This window comes from Archocentrus centrarchus, chromosome 14 (genome assembly GCF_007364275.1).
Source record: "Archocentrus centrarchus isolate MPI-CPG fArcCen1 chromosome 14, fArcCen1, whole genome shotgun sequence".
In the NCBI taxonomy this organism is placed as follows: Eukaryota; Metazoa; Chordata; class Actinopteri; order Cichliformes; family Cichlidae; genus Archocentrus; species Archocentrus centrarchus.
The window spans coordinates 18,079,193-18,101,740 of record NC_044359.1 but is presented as its reverse complement, the minus strand read 5'-3'; the positions used below and the strand labels follow the sequence as shown (position 1 = coordinate 18,101,740).

Genomic DNA, 22,548 nt, shown 5'->3' with positions numbered 1-22,548 from the left:
GAAAAACCTTGTTTTGATTTCTGCTGCAACATTCAGATGGAAGGGTCAGAATTTGGCTTAAGCAAAACGAAAGTATGGATCCAACCTCTCGATGTTTGCTGACCACGAGTGTACATTTCCCCATGTTTTTGCTGGTGCTTGGTAAAATGTAACATACTACTACCACCAGAAGGTGTCCATAATTCACATATAAGTTGTTTGTCAACCACAAGTAAATGACAGAAATAGAACACCATGTTTAGATGTTAATGCTCAAAACAGGAGAAACATGCAAAAGTCTAAATCTGTGCTAAAAAGTTCCATTAAAATTTAAAGTATTAGCTCTTCAGAGTAGTGCCACCAGCAGTACCAAATTTCATAGCACGTGGATGAACACCCCATTTCCACCACTGGTAAGTTTTTTCTTCTACAAAATTGCACTAACTTTACAACATCAGCATGAAACTCTGATTAACCCAGCAACCAACCAGCAGTTTAACAATTTATCATAAAATCATAACATCTATATTAGATATAGCAGAGAGAAATGCGTAGTAAAAGCCAGCAATGGGGTTGACTACACGGACAGGCTCTCAGAGGGTGCTACTAAATTGGACCTTGGAGGGCGGTGTTTGCCATCAAGTCCTGTGAAGAGAGATTTTACGGTTGAGCTGCAGCAGTGCATTGGCTGGTACCGTCTGAGAGAACCATACTGTAAAATATTTAAGGCCCAGGTCAACTGGGGGCCCCCTTATATCTCCCTCATTACTTATTGACGCACCCCTATCTGAGTGTAACACAGCTACTGAGCCTGTAGGAGTGTGTTGTGAAAACGAAGATGGTGGACATGTCCAAACATTCACCAGGAAGAGAAGGAACAAAATCATGAAGGAAGCCAGTGTAGCAATCAATTACACTACTAACATACGTTTTACAGTTGGTTTAAACATGCACGACAATCAAACAAATTAAGCACATGAAAGTATTACTAGGTCAGTGTGGATGTGCTTTATCTGCACTGACGTGCGTGTAAACCGACCAGAATGTGCATCGAATTTAACACATATTCAACTTTGCAGAAGTGTGTCTTCATGCACGGTTACTGAATGATGTATTTATTAATGCATGTGTAAGGGCACATACCTATGGTCAGTGCTACATGATGCTTATGTGTGTGTGTGTGTGTGCGCGCGCTGTTCTGTTACTCCTATTGTCTTATCAAAGGGATGTGAATTCAAGGTTTAACTTGCAGTAAATTATTTATGCCTGCAGCAGCTTGGCACCTGCACTGGCCAAGGGTTTGAAAACATACCCCCCCCTCCCACACACACACACACGTATGTATGTATGCACACACAAAGTGCAACATCACATGCCGTGCAGAATTATACAGCCGAAGCAGCTATAAATATTTATACCTCTCCCGCCTCATATTTATTTCATCCAGCAGAGCTCGTATCAGAGGGGCAACGGAATGGTGAGGATATCCAAAGAGAGAGAGAAGAGGAGGAGGAGAGGGGAGGAGGTGAGAAATAGAGTGATGAAGAAGGAAGACACAGAAAGTTAGACAGGATGTTGAATATTGAAGTTCCTTTACAAATAAGAAGTTTGGTGAAACAGAAACAGGGAATATCAGCTGGAAAAGTTAATGAAGAGAGCAATTAAAAAAAAAAATGTTAGAGACTGAGTGACAGAAGGTGAGCGTTGAGTTAAAGTCACTTAGAAGTGTTATTATTGTTGCATCGACTGCTTCTGAGGTGCATAACTGAAGGTGGCCACGCCACTTAACTGGGATAAAAGCCTGCGCTGGCCAGCCTTTCGCACCACCTGGAAAAAACACCGGCTGCTATGTTGTAGCTGCCAGGCAGGAAATGTCACGGAAAATATCACAGTGACTCTTAAAAGTCAGAAAGTAGACAGAGTCAGCCAGCAAGCAGATGCTTTGCTTCCCAAGAGCTTCAGCAAAAGTTTCATGTTGCTCCCTAAGAGTCCCACAGTGTTACATAATATATATTCGTGCAGCACATATATGCTTCCATCAGAGCATCAGAAATGTTAGTTTTTAAATGATGCAGAAAAACAACGCTGAAACCAAACAGTGGATCTCTGCAGCTGTTGTAGTTGTAGTCTTCATCTGTACTTGTGTTAAAAATCATCTTGATGGCGGGCAGTTTGGATAGAGATTCACATTATTCTAGTAGCAGCTTATGTACACTCAAGCTTCTAGTCTTAAAAAGAGATGAGGAGAGGGGTATTGGGATTTTTTTTTTCTTTTCCATTTTCAGACATGTACTCCTCACTCTCAACTGTGGCTTGAGGCAATGTATTAGACTTCACATTTCACGTATGCAGTTGTAACCCCAAAGACTTGAAAACAGAATACTTGGGCTGACTGCCCAGGTATATTAATGCAAACCCAGGAATATTTGGCAAGAGTTTAGCATTTTGATTTTTTTTCATTTATCTGAGAAAACAACTCCATCAGCCATCAGTTTACTTATGGACAATCCCTTCAGTCTTATTGTGAAACTTAAATTGTTTCCAACCAGCCAACCCCAGACTGAAGCATCACTGTTGTGGCTGTGCCCAGTATCATTCAGCTGCCTCTTTGGAGAGAATCTCATCCCAAATTTAAAAGTCACACTATGTCTACAAACTGGCAGCTATAATCCTTTTTCTGCTCTGAAGATCCACTAACCACGACCTGCATCAGACAGAGAACTGCTCCATGTGATGATACACCATGCTCAGTGAGGTGCAGGGTGCAAAAAGGGCTACTTGCCTCAAACTGCTCTCCAAGACAGTGGAGTTGCCATTCAAGTTTGTTTCTTAACATGCGACATGTTGCCAGATGACATGTCGCACTCATCTCTTTTGTAATGATTATATACTGTAAAGATTAGTATTACACATTTGATAATAATAAATCTGCTTGCATCTTTACAAACTTCATATTTTTTATCATGACAAACCCGGCTGAATCTTTATCTGTTGGTAAAGTATTGACTGTCCCTTAAATGCAATAAGTTTTAGATCTAGAATTTGTATGCCTAAAAGTACATGCAGTTGGCATAATTAAGTGTTTCTGATCTCTCTTTGTGCCCTGGAAGGCAGCTCAGTGACCTGTTGGCATAGGATTATCAAAGGCTAGAGCCAAAGGAGCAGCTCTCTGTAAGCTTTGAAGGCTTGGGGCTGTGCTACACAGTCAAGCTTAGCATGCAGCATTTTAAACAGCAGTGGATCTCAACGGGCGGTTCCTAGCAAAGTGAATGGAGCTTGAGGCTACCTGAAGGTGTAAAGCCTGTTCTTTGCCTTCAGCTCATACAGAATGATGCAGCCAGACTCTTAAGCAGACCGAAGAAGAGCAAAAGGAACATTTTCGAGCTAACAATGAGTTTCAGAATTGATCTGGAGTTTTTAACCTATTATTTTGAACCTTTTTGTACCACAGATTGTCACCCACTAACAGGTAAAGGTGAATGTGTGTTTGCTGTCAAGAGACACACTTTTTCATAATTCCCTGTATTCTCTTTTTCCTAATAGATTTTATAAGCCTCCTCCTAACTGGTCCCTCTCTTTTGCTCTAAGATTAAGTTATTTTGATTGTTTAAATTATAACTTAAGTGCCTGACAGATTTACTTTTTCTGTGGATCATTCAGGAAAATGTATTACTGTCATAGTTTTGCCTAAACTTGATTTAAGTTAGCTTACTCTTGGCAGCAGTAGTATTTTGTATAGTATATCATTACAGCAAAGAAATTTAAGAAAGGCCTGCCTAAAAAGAAAAAGAAAATTGATTTAATTGTTCTTAAATATACTCTGCAGTTACTTGCATATTTAGCGGGGATGTTGTTGATGAAAGGATTAATCAGTCCCACCAAGAATTAACACACCTTCAATTTTACATCTGAAATTATTTCCAAAAACTCAACATTTTAGCAGCAGTACAACAGTTTCCAAACAGTATCATTAAGTGCAGATTTTCTGTTCCAATACTAAGAATACATGAAACATTTCATATGGCAGTAACTCAGTCCATTTAAGCATTTAGGCATGGGCAAGATGACCTGCTGAAGTTCAAACTGAGCATCAGAATGGGAAAAAAAGGGGATTTAAGTGGCTGAACATGGCATTGTTGTTGGTCCCAGATGGGCTGGTCTGAATATTTCAGAAACTGCTGATCTACTGGGATTTTCCCCACACAACCATCTCTATGGTTTACAGAGAATAGAGCAATAAAGAGAAAATATCCAGCGAGCAGCAGTTCTCTGGAGGAAAATGATGGCAGAGACCGACATACTTTGAGCTGATAGGACGGCAGCAGGAACTCAAATAACCACTTGTTACAACCAATGTATGCAGAAGAACATCTCTGAAAGCACATGTGAACCTTGAAGCAGATGGGCTACAGCAGCGGAAGACCACACCAGATACCATTCTCGTCAGCTAAGAACAGGAAACTGAGGCTTCAATTTGTACGTTTTTAGCAAAATTGGACAGCAAAAGATTGGAAAAGCATTACCTGGTCTGATGAGTCTCAATTTCTGCTGCAACATTCAGATGGCAGGGTCAGAATTTGATGAAAAATATGAAATTTAAACACCACAGCCTACCTGAGTATTGATGCTGACCATATCCATCCCTTTATGACTACAGTGTACCCATCTTCTGATGGCCGCATTCAGCTGGATAACGCGTTGTGTCATAAAGCTCAGATAATCTCAGACTGGTTTCTTACCCAAATGGCCTCCACAGTCATCAGATCCCAATTCAATAGAGCACATCTGGGATGTGGTGGAACAGGAGAGTCACATCATAGATGTGCAGCTGCCAAATCTGCATCGACTGTGTGACGCTATCGTGTTATTGTTCATGGACCAAAATCTCTGAGGAATGTTTCTCCACCTTGTTAAATCTATGCCACAAAGAATTATAGTAGTTTTAAGGCAAAAGGGAGTCCAACCCAGAACTACCAAGGTCTACCTAAAAAAGTGGCTGGTGATTGTACAAATATTCAAAAACAAGTGGACAGAACACATCTACATCACTGATTGTATAAGTAGTGCAGGCTTAAAGATCATCGCACTGGTTGCCTATTAAACTGGGTTTGACTTCCTCAGTAATCATACCTTCAGTTCACATTATTTACTTTTTTCCACACTGAAAAGAAGAGCTTGAAAACAGTCTTTAATGTCAAATTGTACTCAGTGAAGATCTTACACCTGAGGTGATTACCACTGACCAAAACACATTTTTGAATGGATCAAAGAAAGATAATGGGCATGACTTTAAACATGTTCAGACTTCACTTTATGACACTATTCAAAACTAAACAGGGTAACAGGTTTCTACAGTATATCTTGACCCTGGTGGATCTGGGAAGATTGCACCTCACACAAACTTAATAAGCAGGCAATGCTACAATTGTAAAAACATGCCCTACCTTCACTCATATCTTTCAAATACACAAATCATAACAAGCAAAACACAATTTGTTTGATTTAAAATGATAAATGAACCTTGAAATTTCAACTGTGCTGATGAAACTGCGTGAGGTGTACAGTACGGTCACAGCTCATCTAATTTGAATCAGCCCGGACACAGCAAGTGGCGTGCTGTGCTTAAACATTCCTCAAAACTATACATCCCACTCACATCAATCAAGATTTTTTTTTTAGGTATAGAAGTCTCTCTGGAGAATCCATCAGCAGGCAAGGACATGGGCCAAAAATCCTGCAGCAGAAAGGCTGTAAGCCACTGAAAGGGCCAGACTGCTTCCCTCAGGAGTCTACGTTACTTTGCCTTGCACTTTGGGAGTAAGCCAACATTGACTTCCAGGTCTGTATTAAATGTACAAAGACCTGGTTGGCTGGTAAAACACTTACAGTGTCTGCTGAATGTTGAACTTAACAGTAACCGTTGCTGGTGGACAGAAAAGGCCCTTGTCTTGTCCTCTCCTAGTAACTCAAAGCATCTTGGAAACAGACAGCTGCCTAAGAAGAAGGGATTTTGTGTAGAGAGCCAGTATTAGGTTTGGAGCAGAGCTGTGTGTGGGGAGCCAGGCTGATGCTGATCCAACAGGGTGGGTCTGTCTACTGCATGACTCGGCCTGTCTGGCCTGGAGCAAGAAAACTCCCCCACCCCCCCTACAGCTATGTGTAGTTGTAAAAATGTGTGCACATCTCTGCTGGCATGAATACAGGCCAATGAATGACTCTGCACTGTATGCGCACCAAGCACGAATGCATAGAGGGAATCGGGCCTTCGCAGACTCCGGAATAATCTGCCACTTAACTTTAATAGCACTTTAAATGTGCTATAGAAATAAAAATTGACATTGACATCTGTGCATGTGCTATTGTGAGGCATGTCAGTCAACATCAGGGCTTGAGTTTATATACATTTGTGTGTACAGTGTGAGTGCGAGAGAAGAGGAAGCTGTAGCCAAGTAGGAAGAGCATCATAGTCTGTGTTACTCTTTCCATTTCTTTGTCCTCTGCCCGACCTTACCTAACATTACATAACACCAGAGACAGTTTCATGCCAGTCGAGTGGCTCGGTGTATGATACACATGCTGAAGTGGCCTGGGGATGGTTATGGAAGGGTGTGAGAGGTTACAAGTCAACTACATCAATCAGATGAATGCAATGAATGGTTATAAAGAAGAGAATTCGCTTTGAAGAGAAGCTGCAGGTGAAGTCATAAAGCACTTACACTGATCAGCCAAAACAATAAAACCACTGGCAGGTAAAGTTAATAACATTTGTTATTTCGCTACAACAGGAGCTGTCAAGAAGTGGTGGGCTATACTGCAAGCGAACAGTGAGATCTTAAAACTGATGTGTTGAAAGCAGATTATGATTGGGTCAGAGCTTCAAAATGGCAGATCTATGGCCATCTATTATGGAGGTGACCCCAGTAGCCCCCACTCCCTTGCTGTTGAGATCTTCTGTTTATGAGGGGGCAGCCAATCAGAAGAAAGTGGGCCTTTGAGGGACAGGAGCTAGACAGTTCTTACTGGAAGAAGTGGTTATATCACCACTGCTTTTTACACTCCTTTCAGGATGTCGTCCTGCTCACTAAGATATCATTAATCAAGTCACCCGCCCACTTCAAGATCGTATAAACCCAATTAAAGCAAATTAACCTGTTTCTTTATGGGAAGAAAGAGACAGAAAAGAAACAGAAAAGCAGCTTGGCCGATACATAAAACTAAAAAGAATATCAGCTGCTTTTATACAGTTTGATAAATTTATAAATGTTTCTCATGAGAGCCACCTACTTAAGGGGATAAAAAGTCTGAAGAACAAGCAGAGCAGGTATTATTCTTTATAAGTAGCCAAGGAGTAGCAAAATCACTAAATCAAAAAGGAAACCACAGGTAAAGTGAGGGGTCACAGCTGTAAAAAAAAAAAAGGACAAATTACTTCATAAATAAAGTATTTCTTGGAAAACTTGAGAATAATAAGTAAAAGAGGGAAAATGCAAGTGTTTTTGTGGTTCCTTTCAACCACAATCTTCTGTGGAAAAGAAAAAAAGAATAGAAAATGGAGCAATAGGAAGATTTCTTTGGTGTGTCATGTGGATCTTGGCATGTGTGAATTGTAGATGTGCGTCAACCCAAGCTGAAGAAAATCCAGTAAATCCATACATGTTGGCTGCCTGAGAAAATAAAGATACAAGGAGCAAGCCTCGTCTGCCCAGACACTTTTTTTTTGTCTATAGCTTCGTTTGATGTGAAAAGTTCTTCTCTTTAACCTTTTCCTGCCAGCAGTTTCACTCACGGCAGCATGAACTCAAGTCAGCAGATTACTGGCTGCGAGCTTGTGTACACATACATTTTCCTCTCATTCTTTATTCTGCTTCTGAACTTCCTCTCTCTTTTCAAACAGAACGAAGCACCGAGGGGGGCTTGCGGAAAGAAAAAAAAAACAAAAAACTGAAACTGCAACCTGTAGCCAAGGAAAACTAGCTGATGGGCTTTCCTCCCTCGTGCTTCAGCACACAGTGTACTTACGTAGTTTACCTGGCAGATACCTGCAGCTCAAGGCCGAGGGTGCTGCCACGACCCTTTCTCTCCAGCACTGTCCCAAAACTTCTGTCCAGATCTGTACTTTGTCAGTCTGAGATCTTATCTTTTACTTTCTTTAACTCTCTTTTTCAAAAATGTTCCCTTTTCTCAACAAACATGATTTCACTTCACATATTCTCCTTCTACACTCCCTCCTTGTGAGTGCTCTGCAGTAAAAAAAAAAAAAAAAGTCATTATATAAAACATATGTTAGCTACTCATAATGAAAACTTTCCCTTTCCTTAAACGGACTGTTTCATAAGTGTACGGCTGTGTTCTGCTCTGAGGGCCTCCTGGGTGTGGGACTGCTGACCTGCTGAGCTGAGTGTGCTGCCAAGTCCTTACCGTGAGAGAGTGAGAGCGAGAGCGAGCAGAGGGCAGGACACAGAACGGCACCGTGCCATCAGACACCCTGCCAGCCTTGGCTGTAGTACCGATGCACTGACTGACCGGTGGGAAAAGACTAACTGCCATTGTTTGACTCAAGTGGTTATGGAAGTGAAAACATGCAGGATGAACCGAGAAAGGAAAAGATATTCCTTCACACCTGCTTTCTCTCCATCATCCCCAGTTCCCCACTGAATCATGCCCCAGTCATTTCCCCTCTCTATGAGCCATCCACCTCCTTCCAGGACTCCAGCACCTCTACTGCAGTCTTGACCTTTAATGTTCAGTCCTAATCCTTTCTCCTGGTGCTTCCAGGGCCTGAACCTCCACCCTGCACTCCCCCTCTCACCTCCATTGGGTTGTCTCTTCACCTTTAAATTCTGTGAAATTTGCTGGCTGAAAGCCCAACCCTTTGCTCCAGGACTTAACCTCCCAACTGGCTCATGTACTATACAGTGAATGTAATTATAAATAGCTTTCTCAACAGTATTATTTAATAAATTATTTCTTTTGAGAGGCCATGTCTTTGAGTGAAAATAACAAAGCCAAAAATCTATAATTTCTTTTTGACACTATACTGTAGCTATCACTGCTTTCTGGTTTAATTCTTCAGATATAAACAACCATCATTATTATGCAAGATGACCGGTATAATGGTTTGGGAATTAGGTTTTACTCTCGGTTGCTGAGAACTAGATAAAGTGATCAATATCCCTCTCACGTCTGTTGGTTAAAGTATGGATCTGGATCCAGGAGGTGTTCAGTTTGTAGTATCAGGACAGGTCACAGGGGAAAGCCTGGTTCTATTCAAAGGAAAAAAAAACAAAACATGCCAACACGTCTGGTACTCACTAACACTAACAATTATATCTTTTTTGTGGTTTTTGTTAGAGAGAAACATCCGCATCTACTCAAAACCTTCAACAAATGAGCTTGTTGAAACATAAAAAATTACAAAATAAATCCATTCCATCCATATACAGAACAGAAGTGTTGAACACCCCCTCATTTCTTTATATTTTGCTTCCAGGGAGCCATCTTGAGTAATAGTTCTCCAGGATTTCTGATGAATTTTCAAAGTTCTTTGGACATTGGCTGCTTTTTCAATCACTTTCAATCCAGTCCTTGTGCCTGACCATTTTCAAAGGAATTGTTTTTTTTTGTTTGTTTGTTTCTGAGTTTCTACAGCCATCTGTAAAACATGGTGGGGGCTCTGTTATAGTTTGTGGACCTTATTAAAATTGATGGAATTATGAATGCAGAAAAATACAGTCAGATTTTGATCTACCATACAACACCATCTGAAAAGAGTCTGATTAGTAACAGTTTCATTGTTTTTAGCTTGATAATGATCCAAAACACATTGCCAATGCAGTAAGCCTACCTGGGTAGAAAAGAAAAGAGACACACAATAAAACACTATCAGTCATAGACTGGTCTCCCCAGAGCCCTTTAATTCCATGTATCTTTGCACGTTTCAATAAATTCCTGCACTTATTTCCCATTTTCCCAGCAAAACAAAGAAATGAGGGGTGGTTTGAGACTTTTGCACAATCCTGTACCTCTGACTCAGCCAACATCATGACTATCATCTAAACATATCCACTATACATTTTTTTTTTAAAGGTCAAACATTTACCAACTAGCTTACACTATCCCAAAATCATGTCAGACATTGCTTCAACATGTTGCACGTTGATTGGATGAGAGACGTGGGTGAAGTGAGTGGGGTGGGGTTTTGGGCAGCACTCAGGAGAGGAGTACAGAAATGGAGAAAGCTCACAGTGCATTAGGGACAGCACGGTGCAATTCGTTCCATTGGCAGCACTTCAAAGGGGAAGAGGAGGGGGATAATCCACCCCAACATTAGCCCCCGGAATCTTCCACCACCAACATGCGCATACACACACACTCACACACAGACACACATACACACTTATTCACAAAAGCAGCAGGCTGGAGGCTTTGGTCGTGGGGTCTGATTGGGTTGGGGTCTGGGGATGACGAGTTGGAAAGGATGGAGAGGATTTTTCAATTTGCCTGAAAATCAGAGACGATTGCAGCACTATCTTGCACAAAGACACATACACTCACCCAGAAACACCTCCACAGAAAAGACCTTATGCAAAGAAAAAAAAAACAAAACAGGTGGACCACTTGCTCATTCTGGAAAAAGCAGCCAAAAATGGGTCCGCAGTGGGTCAGGATGACAGAGCAGATTCTTACAGGTAATGTTGGTGTGAGAGATGGAGGAGTAAAAAGAGGGAGGGAAGTGAAGAAGACAGATGAAGTGAAAGAGAGCTTGTATATTGACAGCCACTAACATCACAGCAGTGAGCTGTCAACACTCACTTGGCTAAAACGTGACCAATTGGAGATCAATCTTCCTCATGGGTGACTTGCCAGCAGCAAACCTAATCAGTCCTCCTTTCTCCGTTACACCTTCGAGCGGTGGTCGAGAGGAATGCTGCTAGATTTGAAGCCACCAGAGATTCAACACCTTCAGATCAACCTTTCTTACAGCCTCATCCCTGCACTCCCACTGATGACACAATCCCGCTGTGGCACTGTTAGTAACACATTACGTTTTGATCTGCAATCGTAGCACCACTTTCAGGCTATAACACGCTTGTTTTGAACATGCCTCAAAATAAAAATGATCAGACACACAATTCTGTCTCATTTGGACAAAAAAAACCTACAAAGAAAATTCACATTTTGTGCTCCAATATTAAACACAACTCAACAAAAGCTTCTTGAAAACACAATAACACTGGGCAAATCAGTGCCGTCACTGTGTCTGATATACAAAGTTGAGTATTTATGGTGTAGTATGGTCAACAAGAAGCACGCAGCGAGTGCAGACCTCCACCAAGGCAGCTTGCCCTCTGTGCTGTATTTGCTTTTAAGGGAATAGTATTATATTTTTCTTCTTGTTCAACATACTTTAAGAAGCTTGTAGTGCAGTAAAAATCAGATAACAGTATCATGAGAGATGTTTACTTTGATTACACAAACATGTAGGAGTAGGGAATGGATAATAGGTATTAATTTATAAATAACTGGGCATCAATAACTTGAGCTTATATAATATTATACTACAGTATATTTCTAACTAACTAGGAAGCCCGTTCTCCTTCTCTTGATAATACTTTCTATAAAGAGATAACACATTTTGGGGGTCAACTTGAAAGAAAGACATATGTGAAATGTAAAAGTGACATTCAAATGTAACATATTTAGAAAACCCATATACCAGAATCATATCCTAAATGCTGCCAATACAAGCAAAAGCAGTAAAATGTAAGCAATGTTTAAAAGACATTTTATGACTTATTTGACCTTGAAGAGGTCAGAAGTCCAAAGTAATGTGATATTTAGAATCCCCATACATCATTCCCTATATGATAATACAAACAATGGCAGTAAGAAACATAGTTTTAAATAACTATTTATAGTATTATTATCACTTTGACCTTCAGATCAATTCATTTGACCTTGAAGGAGAGGTCATAGGTCAAATGTGACATATTTTAAATCTTTGTACAATATTTTCAATATGTCGACAATACGCACCACACTTGTAAGAATCATGGCTTCTAAGTTATTACTTTTTGTCAATTTTCAACCAATAAATCATTAAGGTGACCTTGGTGGACGTAAGCCGAATTTTAATGGATTGTTAACATGACCCCACTCTGCACCTCTACAAAGTCTTGTCAGAATTCATTCAAAACTTTTCGAGCTATCGTGATTACAGACAGAATGACACGCATGAAAACACACGCTACCAAAAACATGACCTTCTTGGTGGAGGTAATAATTACAGAGAGTTACAACAATTCCACCAAGACTGCAGTTCATCAGAGATCACTGCAAAACACCTGATTAATAAGTTATAATAGCATTATTTACATAAATCTGATGCCAAATGAAGCTGAGACACGGTGGTGATGAGGATGCATCAGTGTATCTGCAGAACATCAGTATCACTCAGTATGAGCCTAGTTGATTGATAACAGCTAATAAGATGTGCAAGCAGTGTCAGTGTCAGATATTTATCTCTTATCAGTCTTGCACTGGCAAACTCTTCAAAGATTGTGTGGTTAAAGTTTTAAAAAAGTAAAGTTATTCATTTTATTTTTTTTTGTGCTTCCTTGACACAAAAGGGGGAAATAAATTACAAAAAGAAAGAATGTCAGGGATGTAGGAGCTCATCTATCTCACAGTCCATCACAGTTCACAGGTTACTGTAACGTTTTCCCGTCATTTGTTTACTGTACTGCACAACGTAACGTGAATTAAAATCCACTGAGAATGAAAAATGTATAATTTCTGAGACATGCCATGTTAAAGGTACATTAATAAGAAAGGTAACGCAACAACAAAGCAAAGCAGCAAAAAGTTACATTAAAAATCACCGAAAAATGGTCTGTTCATTTCTATGGTTCTGTATTAAGTGATAGCCAAGTGATGTTCCCCATAAATCTGCAACATTTGGATGCAATATTGAAGCTAAATCCAACATGTGTACATGGATTGCTTTAAATCCACTGTGTGTTTGCATTTTTCACAAATGGGATGCAGTTGCCTTCCGCACTGAGGCGCATGTAGGCACTGACTTTACATACTATCAGTAAACAAGCTGTTTTGTTGTTACTGTTTGTTACTGTTTTGTTGTTAGGATGAACAGAGTTAACTTCAGAAAGCTGAAGTGCTATGGTTCACTTCTACAATGCACACACACACACACACACACACACACACACACACACACACACACACACACACACACACACACACACACACACACACATCAATAATGGGCAGTCAGGAGGGAGAAGAGTTATGGAGTCCATGGACACACTGACTGGTTGAGAGGTTAGAAAGGCCTGCAACAATCAATAAACTCTGACCACTAGAGACCACTGGGGTATGGCTACAGTTACAGAAGCCTCTACACATCTGTAGAGTGGTCTTCCCATCACAGAAAATACTGTACATCAAGAGTGATTTACACAGCTCCAGACTCTTAAAGTACCTAAAGTATAGTGAGGGGTTTCCATTATTTTGTTCACCCAAAGACAAAGTGACCTACATAAAAAAAAAAAAAATATTCAACCCACTGTTTAGAAGTGACAACCTAGCTCTGAGGGAAATGATTTATAACTCCATTATTTCAAATTAAAAGGTGGAGGAATTATCTAAAAGCCAAATTAACACCGTGGGACGCTGGACAAAGCACACTGATCCGTTGGTCTAATCAGCACTGAACTTAAGTCCACTGGTCTTACCAGCTGAGGCTACATGGGAAAACCAAGGAGCAATTAAAAAAAAGTTCTCTAATTATCTCCTGTGTTTGTATTTTAACTTTTTTAGTTTGGCACAGAAAGGTCATTTGGTTGATATGCAGCCACCTAATTACCAAAAGGTTGTCTCACTGTGAACGAAATTAAACCAACCAAGCTGAACAAAACCAGAGGAAGCCAAATGCAGTATGAAATCACATGCCCGAGTATTTAAGGGAAACTGGATTACTGATACATCTTCCAGTCTGCTGAAAAATAAATAAATAAATACTGGAACTGGTCAGGAATGTTTTTACTGTTTTGGTAGATTTAGAATCACAAGGTAAGCAAATATCATAGGATGCTGCATTTTTTTAGATTGTGGGAATGATATAAAACAATTGTACAAAAGTAAAATCAACAAAGCAGTCTTGCCGGATATCCTTGGTGAACCACATTAAACTGTATCCCCCTAAACTTGGGTTGCAGTAGATGTTTGGCTGTTGGCTGCTCACTGTAATTCAGATCCTGAAGCACAGTTCAGAAAGAGGTTTTGAGTGCACCGCAGCAAGGAATGCCAATCAGAGTGCTGGAGTGAGGTTATGAGGATGGGCAAAACGAACCCAAGAAACCAGTGAAGAAAATATACATATTAGTGCACATTCAGCTGCCAAATGTAAGCTCTGATACTGAAGGCAGCAGGGGAATACTTCACCATTCAGGAATAACCTCAAAACTCAGCTGCTACAGTTAAAATTACAGACAGAGCTACAGGGCGAGCATCAAGTTTTACCAAAATTTAATGCTGATTATGATCATTTCTCTCTGATTGCATCTGTGAGTTTCATAAAAGCTGGACTGTGTTATATTTAATTGATAATAAATGTTGTGTTAGGCAAACAAAAATGCTCAGTAAATACATTTTTCTGTACACAGATAAGCAAATTTCCAAATGCACCAAAATGTGATCAGTCCAGTTACAACGTCTACTATAAAGGGAACACAACAAGCAGCATTTTGAGAATAATCTCGACAACCCTTTGCACTTTCATCTGAGAGAGAGGCAAAGCTTCCACTACGTCTTCCAACTTCCTCATCCACAGACACCTTTAATTGCACTCAGAAGTCAAAGTGTCAAAAGCTTTTCTGAACCTTTGCTTCCACCAGCACAGAAGCCTGAAACGTATTCTCCTTCAGGTTTAACACCTAGGCCACCACTAATGCCCACTAGCCAGCACTTATGTTAGCCTCCATATCAGGGCACATGTCCACAAAGAAGAGAAGAAAGGCTCCAAACATGCCCGGTATGGACTTTGTGTTGAATAATTTGTTCTCTGGGTGGAGGCCAGAGATCACACAGTCAGGGATCTTAAACTTAATTCTTTGCTAGGCGTGTGTAGCAGCAACTCACCACCACTTGGTCTTCCTGAACTCATCAACAGGTGTAGATAAAGCTGAAGATAGAGCTGGGAATACAATTTTTTGGTCAAAAGTTTTCAGGTACCCTACTCACACTCACAAAAATCACACCATGCCTGCAGGAGTTCAGTGGGAGACCAGCTCTTATTATGGACAATACCATGAAATGCACCATAGAGGTCCTTTTGGACATCTGAGGTGCCTCAGAAAAACTAGGGAGTCCCTGTGAAGCACCTTTTCTGGGATCCGCCAACAAACTCCAGATCAAAGCCTTTTTCTCTGTGGCATGATAGCTGCACAAGCATTACCATCTTTTTCTCTGGGGAATAACAAAGTGTTTCCAAGCAGGGGGCTCAGGAGCATCACAAAACAAACCCAGAGGCTCTCAGAATACCGAGGGAAAAAAAGTCTACACCAATTTCCACTATAGAGGTAACTTTCCACATCCCAAGGGATTTACAGTATATACTGTATCCTATTTCTGTGCTCTGGGTCACTGGAGACTGAATCTTCTGTGAAGCTTTTCTCCAAGTCAGAAGCATGAGACAGAAAAACACTCCAAACAAACAAACGAGTCTGAGAAAATTCCTCGAGTGCCATGTTGACTCGGTTTTACATGAAGTAACTAATCTATCACAATGAACACAGATCACAGAAAAAAACAAATGAATTCTCTACAGTTGGTGGATTTTCACTTAAATTTCCAACACTTGGCTATCAGTCAGTCACTCATTATATCACTGAGCCATTTCATTATGCCTTCATCCTTTGAGCTATTCATTCATTTAACATCAATATTCATGAGAGCAAAAATCAACTTCATATGATACTGTCAATGATCTTTTTAATTAACATTCGGATAAATGTAAATTAACTCCGAAATTATATCAGCAATACTGGATGGATCAACCACTGCGCATGAATATTCACACATGTACAAAACACACACACAGATCAAAAATGATCTCTAAATAAAGCACTCTGCTTCTTCTTCTTCATACCAAACACATGTGCATATACATCCAATTTTCCAACTCACTCTTTCCAGGTCTTGTCGGAGGTGTGTGAAGAGTTTGAGGCGTCTGTAGAGGACGTCCTGCTCCTGTTGGGCCAGGTTGTCCACCTCGTCCCTCTTTAAGGTCACCAGAGGTCGGTTAAAGTTGGCCTTCCTCTTCAGCTTCCAGAACTGATATAAGTAGTCCACCTTAAAACAGAGACAAACCTTTAACAGTTATTTTAACATAGTGTTCTTATCACTGCAAGTCAAGTCAAACAAGGCAACAAAAAGTTTCATATAACAACATTAAAAATCAGTGGGATCATCTTTAACATGTCATGACTTTGCTAAAATCAGTGAATGCGCTGAAGAATTGACATAGTTATATGAAAATGAAAGGACTCTGTGCAGTCCTAAAAACCTAAAAACACCCTTACTGCTTCTATAGGAATTAAGAAAATAAATAGCAGCCAGGTGCTGCTAATCAAATGCACTTCATGAATTGATTCATGAACTGATTATCAGCTGCTATAAAAGCAGAAGTTTTGGTCTGGAACATTCAGGCTTGTGTTCACAAAATGCCACAATCTTCTCAGGAGTGGACATCCCAGCAAAAAAGGTCAGACTGTGCATCCCTGACCTTGGGGTCACTGCAAAAACGTCAAGAGCTACATCTCACTCTACAGGCCTTGGTTAGCATGTTAAATGTTAGAAATATACTGAAAAAGTATGATTTGTTCAGAAGGGTAAAGCATCTGCTCTCTAAAAAGAAGACAGCAGCACAGCTTAGGTTTGCAAAATTGCATCTGAGGTCTGGAACAATGTCCTTTGAACAGATGAGTCCAAAGAGGAAATGTACAGTATGGCCATAATCCACAGAGCCATGTTTGGCAAAAACTAAACACAGCATATCACCACGAACACCTCATATAAACTGTGAAGCACGGTGGTGGAAGGATGATGATTTGGGCTTGTTTTGCAGCCACCCTGAACTTCTATGTATACCAAAATATTCTAGAGGCAAATGTGAGGCCATTTGTTCAATAGCTAAAGCATGGCCAATGTCACGTCATGCAATAGGACAATCATCCCAAACACAGCAGCAAACCTACAATATAACAGCTGAAAAAGAAAGAATCGAGGTGCTGCAATGGCCCAGTCAAAGTCCAGACCTCAACCTGATTGAAATGGTGTGGCAGGACCATAAGAGAGCTGTGCTTAAACAAATGCCTGCAAACCTCAATGAACTGAGGCACGACTTTAAAGAAGAGTGGGCGAAAATTCCTCCACAACAATATGAGAGACACACACACAAAAAAAGCGATTACTTCAAGTTATTGCTGGTTAAAGTGGTTCTACAAGGTATTGAAACAGGGGGTGTTTGTCAAAGAGCCTCAGCCTTATAAAACAAGGATGACACTGGTAAACAGGGAATGCCACATGCACACATTTAAGAAGACTGTGCAACAGTAACAAAAGGTTTCATTTATCTTCTGAGTAAGCAATGACTCTTCAAAGTCTGGATATTCGACGACATGGCTAGAATCCCAAGTATTTCCTTATTGCATTCAATTCCAATGAATAACTCGATTAGATCATACACACTGCAGGCAAGACACAAAGCACACTGTGGCACTGTGGTGCAATGCAATTGAGCCAACCTTGCCAAGTAAAGTAGTTCTTTGACAACAACACTATTTTCTCACAGATTTGTGACCTTAAGCACAGGTTTTTCCCTCTCAGCTCCATTATATTTTTTTAAACCTAAAATGGAACTGCTTTCAGTGCACAATCAGTACCAAAAATTATTTTATAAAAAGCATGCTTTCAAATGTATGGTTTTAGCCTTCCTAGTAAAAAAAAAACAACAAAAAAAAAAAAATTAAAATAAACACTTTCCAGCAGCAGCAGCAGCATCCATGTTTGGAAAGCAGAGACCAGTTAATCACAGCATGCGCTAAACAAATGTCTGTAACTCATCATACGGTCTATGAATATCTGTGGATAGGGAACACTTGAGCCGGTGTGCTAAATCTAGACAAGTACATGATTAACAGCATGTAAAAGCAGTGAAAATATCTCATATTTCTATATAATTTCATACTGTTAACACAAATCCATTTTTCAAACCAGGCAGTGTTCTCACAGATTTCATCAATCATAGGAGCCTTCAGCTTTTTTGTTCCACAGACAGAAATGGCACTTTCGATCAACTTCATGCTTCAATAAACCGGGTGTTCTGAGATGCTCGGCTGCACGTTGCTGTTACCCTGCACAGTCGCAGTATATGCATACTTGCTCCCTCTTAGCAGGAACAAGTGCTGCTATTCTGATCTCTCTCATCACTGAGCTGTTTCAGCCACTCACCTTGCTGACCCCGTCTGTGTGCTTTGTGTCTATAACTGAGTCACTGTCTGCAGGAGTGGGTATTTGTTGATACACGTAGAGGTGTACCTATCACAGCGAGTGTTTAACGATCTTTTCTTATAACTTCAGATGAGAAGATGCAGTGTCTTAGCTTAACACACCTGGGAGGTGGGGAGCCCCAGGTTTTCGGCAACCTCCCTGGGGTCCACGAGTTGGTAAAACTCATCCTCCAGCTCCTGAAGCTTCTGCTTCCTCTGGCTCACTTTCTCCCTCTCCAGTTGGTCGCGCTCAGCTCGCTCTGATGCTGAGACTGAAATCAGGTGCGATACCGACCTCTGCTCCGGGTCACTGCTGCCATTTGACTCGTTTTGCTGGTCCTGCCGAAGCTCAGGGGTGACACCAGTGGTGGCCCACTCAGGTCTGGCTGAGCCATGTGCTCCATTGGCAGTGGAAGCAGTGATGTGATTGCCGTTGCTCAATCCGGTCGAACTGAAGGTGCTGTTGGTGCTTGTACTGGTGTTGCTGTGCTCCAGGCAGAAGGACTTGAAGCGCACCTCGTCATTCTCGGCCAGTATGGTCTTCATCTCTAGGCCGTGGTCGAAGGCGCAGGTCACATGGAAGGCCACGATACAGGAGGGCATGGAGCACTGGGAAGAGGGACAGAGAGGAAATAGCGTTAAGGACAGATGCAGACACACCAATGCAAAAAAACCCCCCCAAAAACTTCAATTTCTCAGACATTTTGTCACAACTGTTTGTTTTAAAGTGTCATTTTCGGTCCATTTATTCTGTTATCAAGGTTCCAGTACAAGTGCAGCAAAGCAGAAAGACAAGCCAAGTCACAACAAACACAGTTCCCCCATTTCTGCTGACATTCTGGTAACTTGGGATATGTTTTGAGTGTGTGTGTGAGTGCATGTTTCTCAGTGCTATCCATTACAGGTCATACTAAGAACTGACCTCCCACTGAGTCCCTCCAGGCATAGCGTGGTTTTCTGTGTGTGTGTCTGTGTGTGTGAGAAAGAGAGAGCCCTTGTGACTGTGCTAGTGTCACTGTGTGCAAGCACATTTGTCAATACGTGCCTGTGTGTGTGTGTGTGTGTGTGTGTGTGTGTGTGTGGGTGTATGTGTGTGTGTGTGTGTGTGTGTGTGTGTGTGTGTGTGTGTGTGTGTGTGGGTGTATGTGTGTGTGTGTGTGTGTGTGTGTGTGTGTGTGTGGGTGTATGTGTGTGTGTGTGTGTGTGTGTGTAGGTCTGCACTTATCAAAGTAGTTCAGGATTCAGCAGGAGGCTCGTTGGTGACTCGCTGCACTGCGGTGTGTGTGACAAAAACCTGACTGATCTGACTAACTGAACCATCTGAAAAACCATTTCCGTTTAAGATTTCTACACATCTCTCTCTCTCTTTCTCTGTTCTTATCCTTACTTGGCTTTCATGCTTTGTAAAAAACTTTTTAAAAAGCCTTAAAAAGTTTTAATTGGAACTACTTCCTACCAAAGAAATAGTCCAGTCCTAACTGGCATGGAGCTTCTCAGTATTTCCAAATGTGGTTTGTATGACGAGGCAAAAGTAAATAAATTACATAACTGGCTAGTATATCCTCTTTTTGCTTGAACTTTGGATTGGTCTGTGCTGCAATTTTCTTTACTGCCACACACTAAAGTAGGTCATCATCAGCCCAAAGAACACCACTCCATCCCTACAACCTTTCAGTCTTCAGCAGCATGTGGAATCTGTGTGAGACTGCGACCTCAGGTGTGCTGAGAAATCCAAATGAACCCACTCTCATTTCCTCTTTTATGGAGTAAATATCAAGGCCCATTTGTGTGTGGAAGGATCAGTAGAGATATCCTGCATTAAACACAGCTTACATGATTTCTGAAAGAGCATGTGAATCCATGTGAAACCACAAACTGACTAATGGAGACCTCCTGTGAATGTTGTGAATGAGTGGTGAATTTGCACCTAGGACTATGAAAATGTATCCAAGAGGGACATATTAGCCCAAGAAGGACTTATAAGGACAGGCTGGGCATATAGTCATATGGCTTTCAGACAATCACTGTCTGTGACCAACAGATAACATTTTACCCACAAACTGGAGTGTAACTAAGGGTTGTTGACCCCCCCGCCCTAAAGTATCCCCACCTGACAGGTGTTTTTTTTTTCTATGAGAGAATATCATATCTGTCCCATGGTGATGATGTTTATGAAATTTGTTTTTGATATGCAGCAGTCAAATTTGAAATGACTACAAAGATAAAAGAGTCACTCCACACTAAACTATACAAAAGTGTTACATGGGTAATGGCTAATAATTTTTTAAAAAGTTTTTCACAATAGCTGGGAAGGTTTATCCCCAAATGACACATTAGCAACAGTTAGAAGATAATTAAAGTGACCTCAACATATTGGCAGCTCTGTGAAATGTCAGCTGAAGCTGCTGTTGCAGATGTAACAAGGACGTAATTTTTTTGGACACAAAAGAGAAATCGTCTGATAAATCAGGCACGTTGTGTCCGGGAAACCAAATAATGGTACGCATATCTCTGCAACACCTGCTGGATTTTGCCGTATTTTATTTATTTTTTTATATCCTTCATATTTTCCTTTTCAAAAGCTGTTCCTCTCGATGCAGGCTTTACTCAATCCATCCATTTTGTGTGGAAGAAGAGTCACATAGTTATACCCATTATTTCTGACTGGGTTTTTTTCTTCTATATGGCTATAATGGACTTTATACAGCTCTCAAGTCTTTATAAAGACTCATGTCTCATGTTGCTATTTATTTTTTAAAGAGGTAAAACTCAATGACCTGAATGACATAAATCACTAAGAAAAAAAAGTCAGTGATGAAGGAACAGAAGGCATGACCCAATAATCACATTTAGCCCAATAAATACATCATCTTGATAAAAAGTGGAGTTACAGTCAAAGGTCTCCACTATAGACCCTTTTTTTTATTACCAGCCAAATGTCAGATTGAGCCCACTGCAGCTGCTCTCACTTATTTGGTGTCAAAAGGCAAAAGGTTGAACACAGCGTGGAGCCGACTAAATGTGTTGTTTGGTACGAGGAAAGTCATCGCCAAAAAAAAATAAGAATACTCATCTGGCCTTTTCGACTGCACCTGCTCTGTTCTGGCAGGGATTCATTAATAATGTTTTTATCAGTGCCCACACTGCCTCTGATGACTCCTGTTTGTGGAGAAAACATGTTTGTCTGCAACAATCTTTGCAAGACTTAACTGAGAAAAAAAAAAGTATTATTCACACTGAGCTTTGCTCATTCTCTACTTTGAACTCTGGAAAGTGATTTTTTTTTTTTTAAAGTTGTACAACTACTTGCAATTTATCAAAATTTCTTTGACCTGAAAATTCTTGATTAATTCTCTGAAACTTTTTTTTTTTAAATTTTGCACATGTATTTGGTGCAAACTAACCATAAAAATCAATAAAACAACTTCCCATCTTCACATTCTTTTCTTGTCTACTAACAACAGATGTTTTTTTTTCTGCTCTAAGTTTAGTCGATTTCCTATCACTCACCAAAATTAACTTAAAAAAAAAAATCCATCCAGCCGTCCGTCTGTCCATCATCTATCAACTAATCCACTTCAGGGTCACAGGGGCACTGGAGCCTATTCTACCTGACTTTGGGCTACCACTCAGGCTCACATTTACCTCTGAGCAAATTTAGAGTCACCAATTAACTTAACATGCATGCCTTTGGACTATAGGAAGAAGCAGGAGTACCCCGTGAGAACCCAAACAGGCTCAGGAAGAACATGCAAAGCCACACAGAAAGACTGATGTGTTTTAACCCTTAACTTTCTTTCGTGTTAGTGCTAACCACTGCGCTGCCCAAAAAATGACATGGGGCACAATGGGGGAGACACAATGGGGCAGAGATGGGAGAGAGATCCTTAGAACTTGAACCTAACTCATCAGCACGATCACTTCTCAAGTTACTTTTCTATTTCTGATAAGGCCGGAAACTTGTGGACTCAACATTTCTACATATTATTTTGGAACTTTC

General features: G+C 40.6%; 1 protein-coding gene across 1 annotated transcript in view; it reads right to left on the bottom strand.

The window, feature by feature from the left end:
* The window catches only part of jade2 (jade family PHD finger 2), a 233,848-nt gene that overhangs the window by 66,879 nt on the left and 144,421 nt on the right, over positions 1 to 22,548 (bottom strand). Inside the window, 2 exon segments of the mRNA XM_030747308.1 lie at positions 16,186 to 16,350; positions 18,672 to 19,157. Coding sequence (XP_030603168.1) covers positions 16,186 to 16,350; positions 18,672 to 19,157 — 651 coding nt within the window.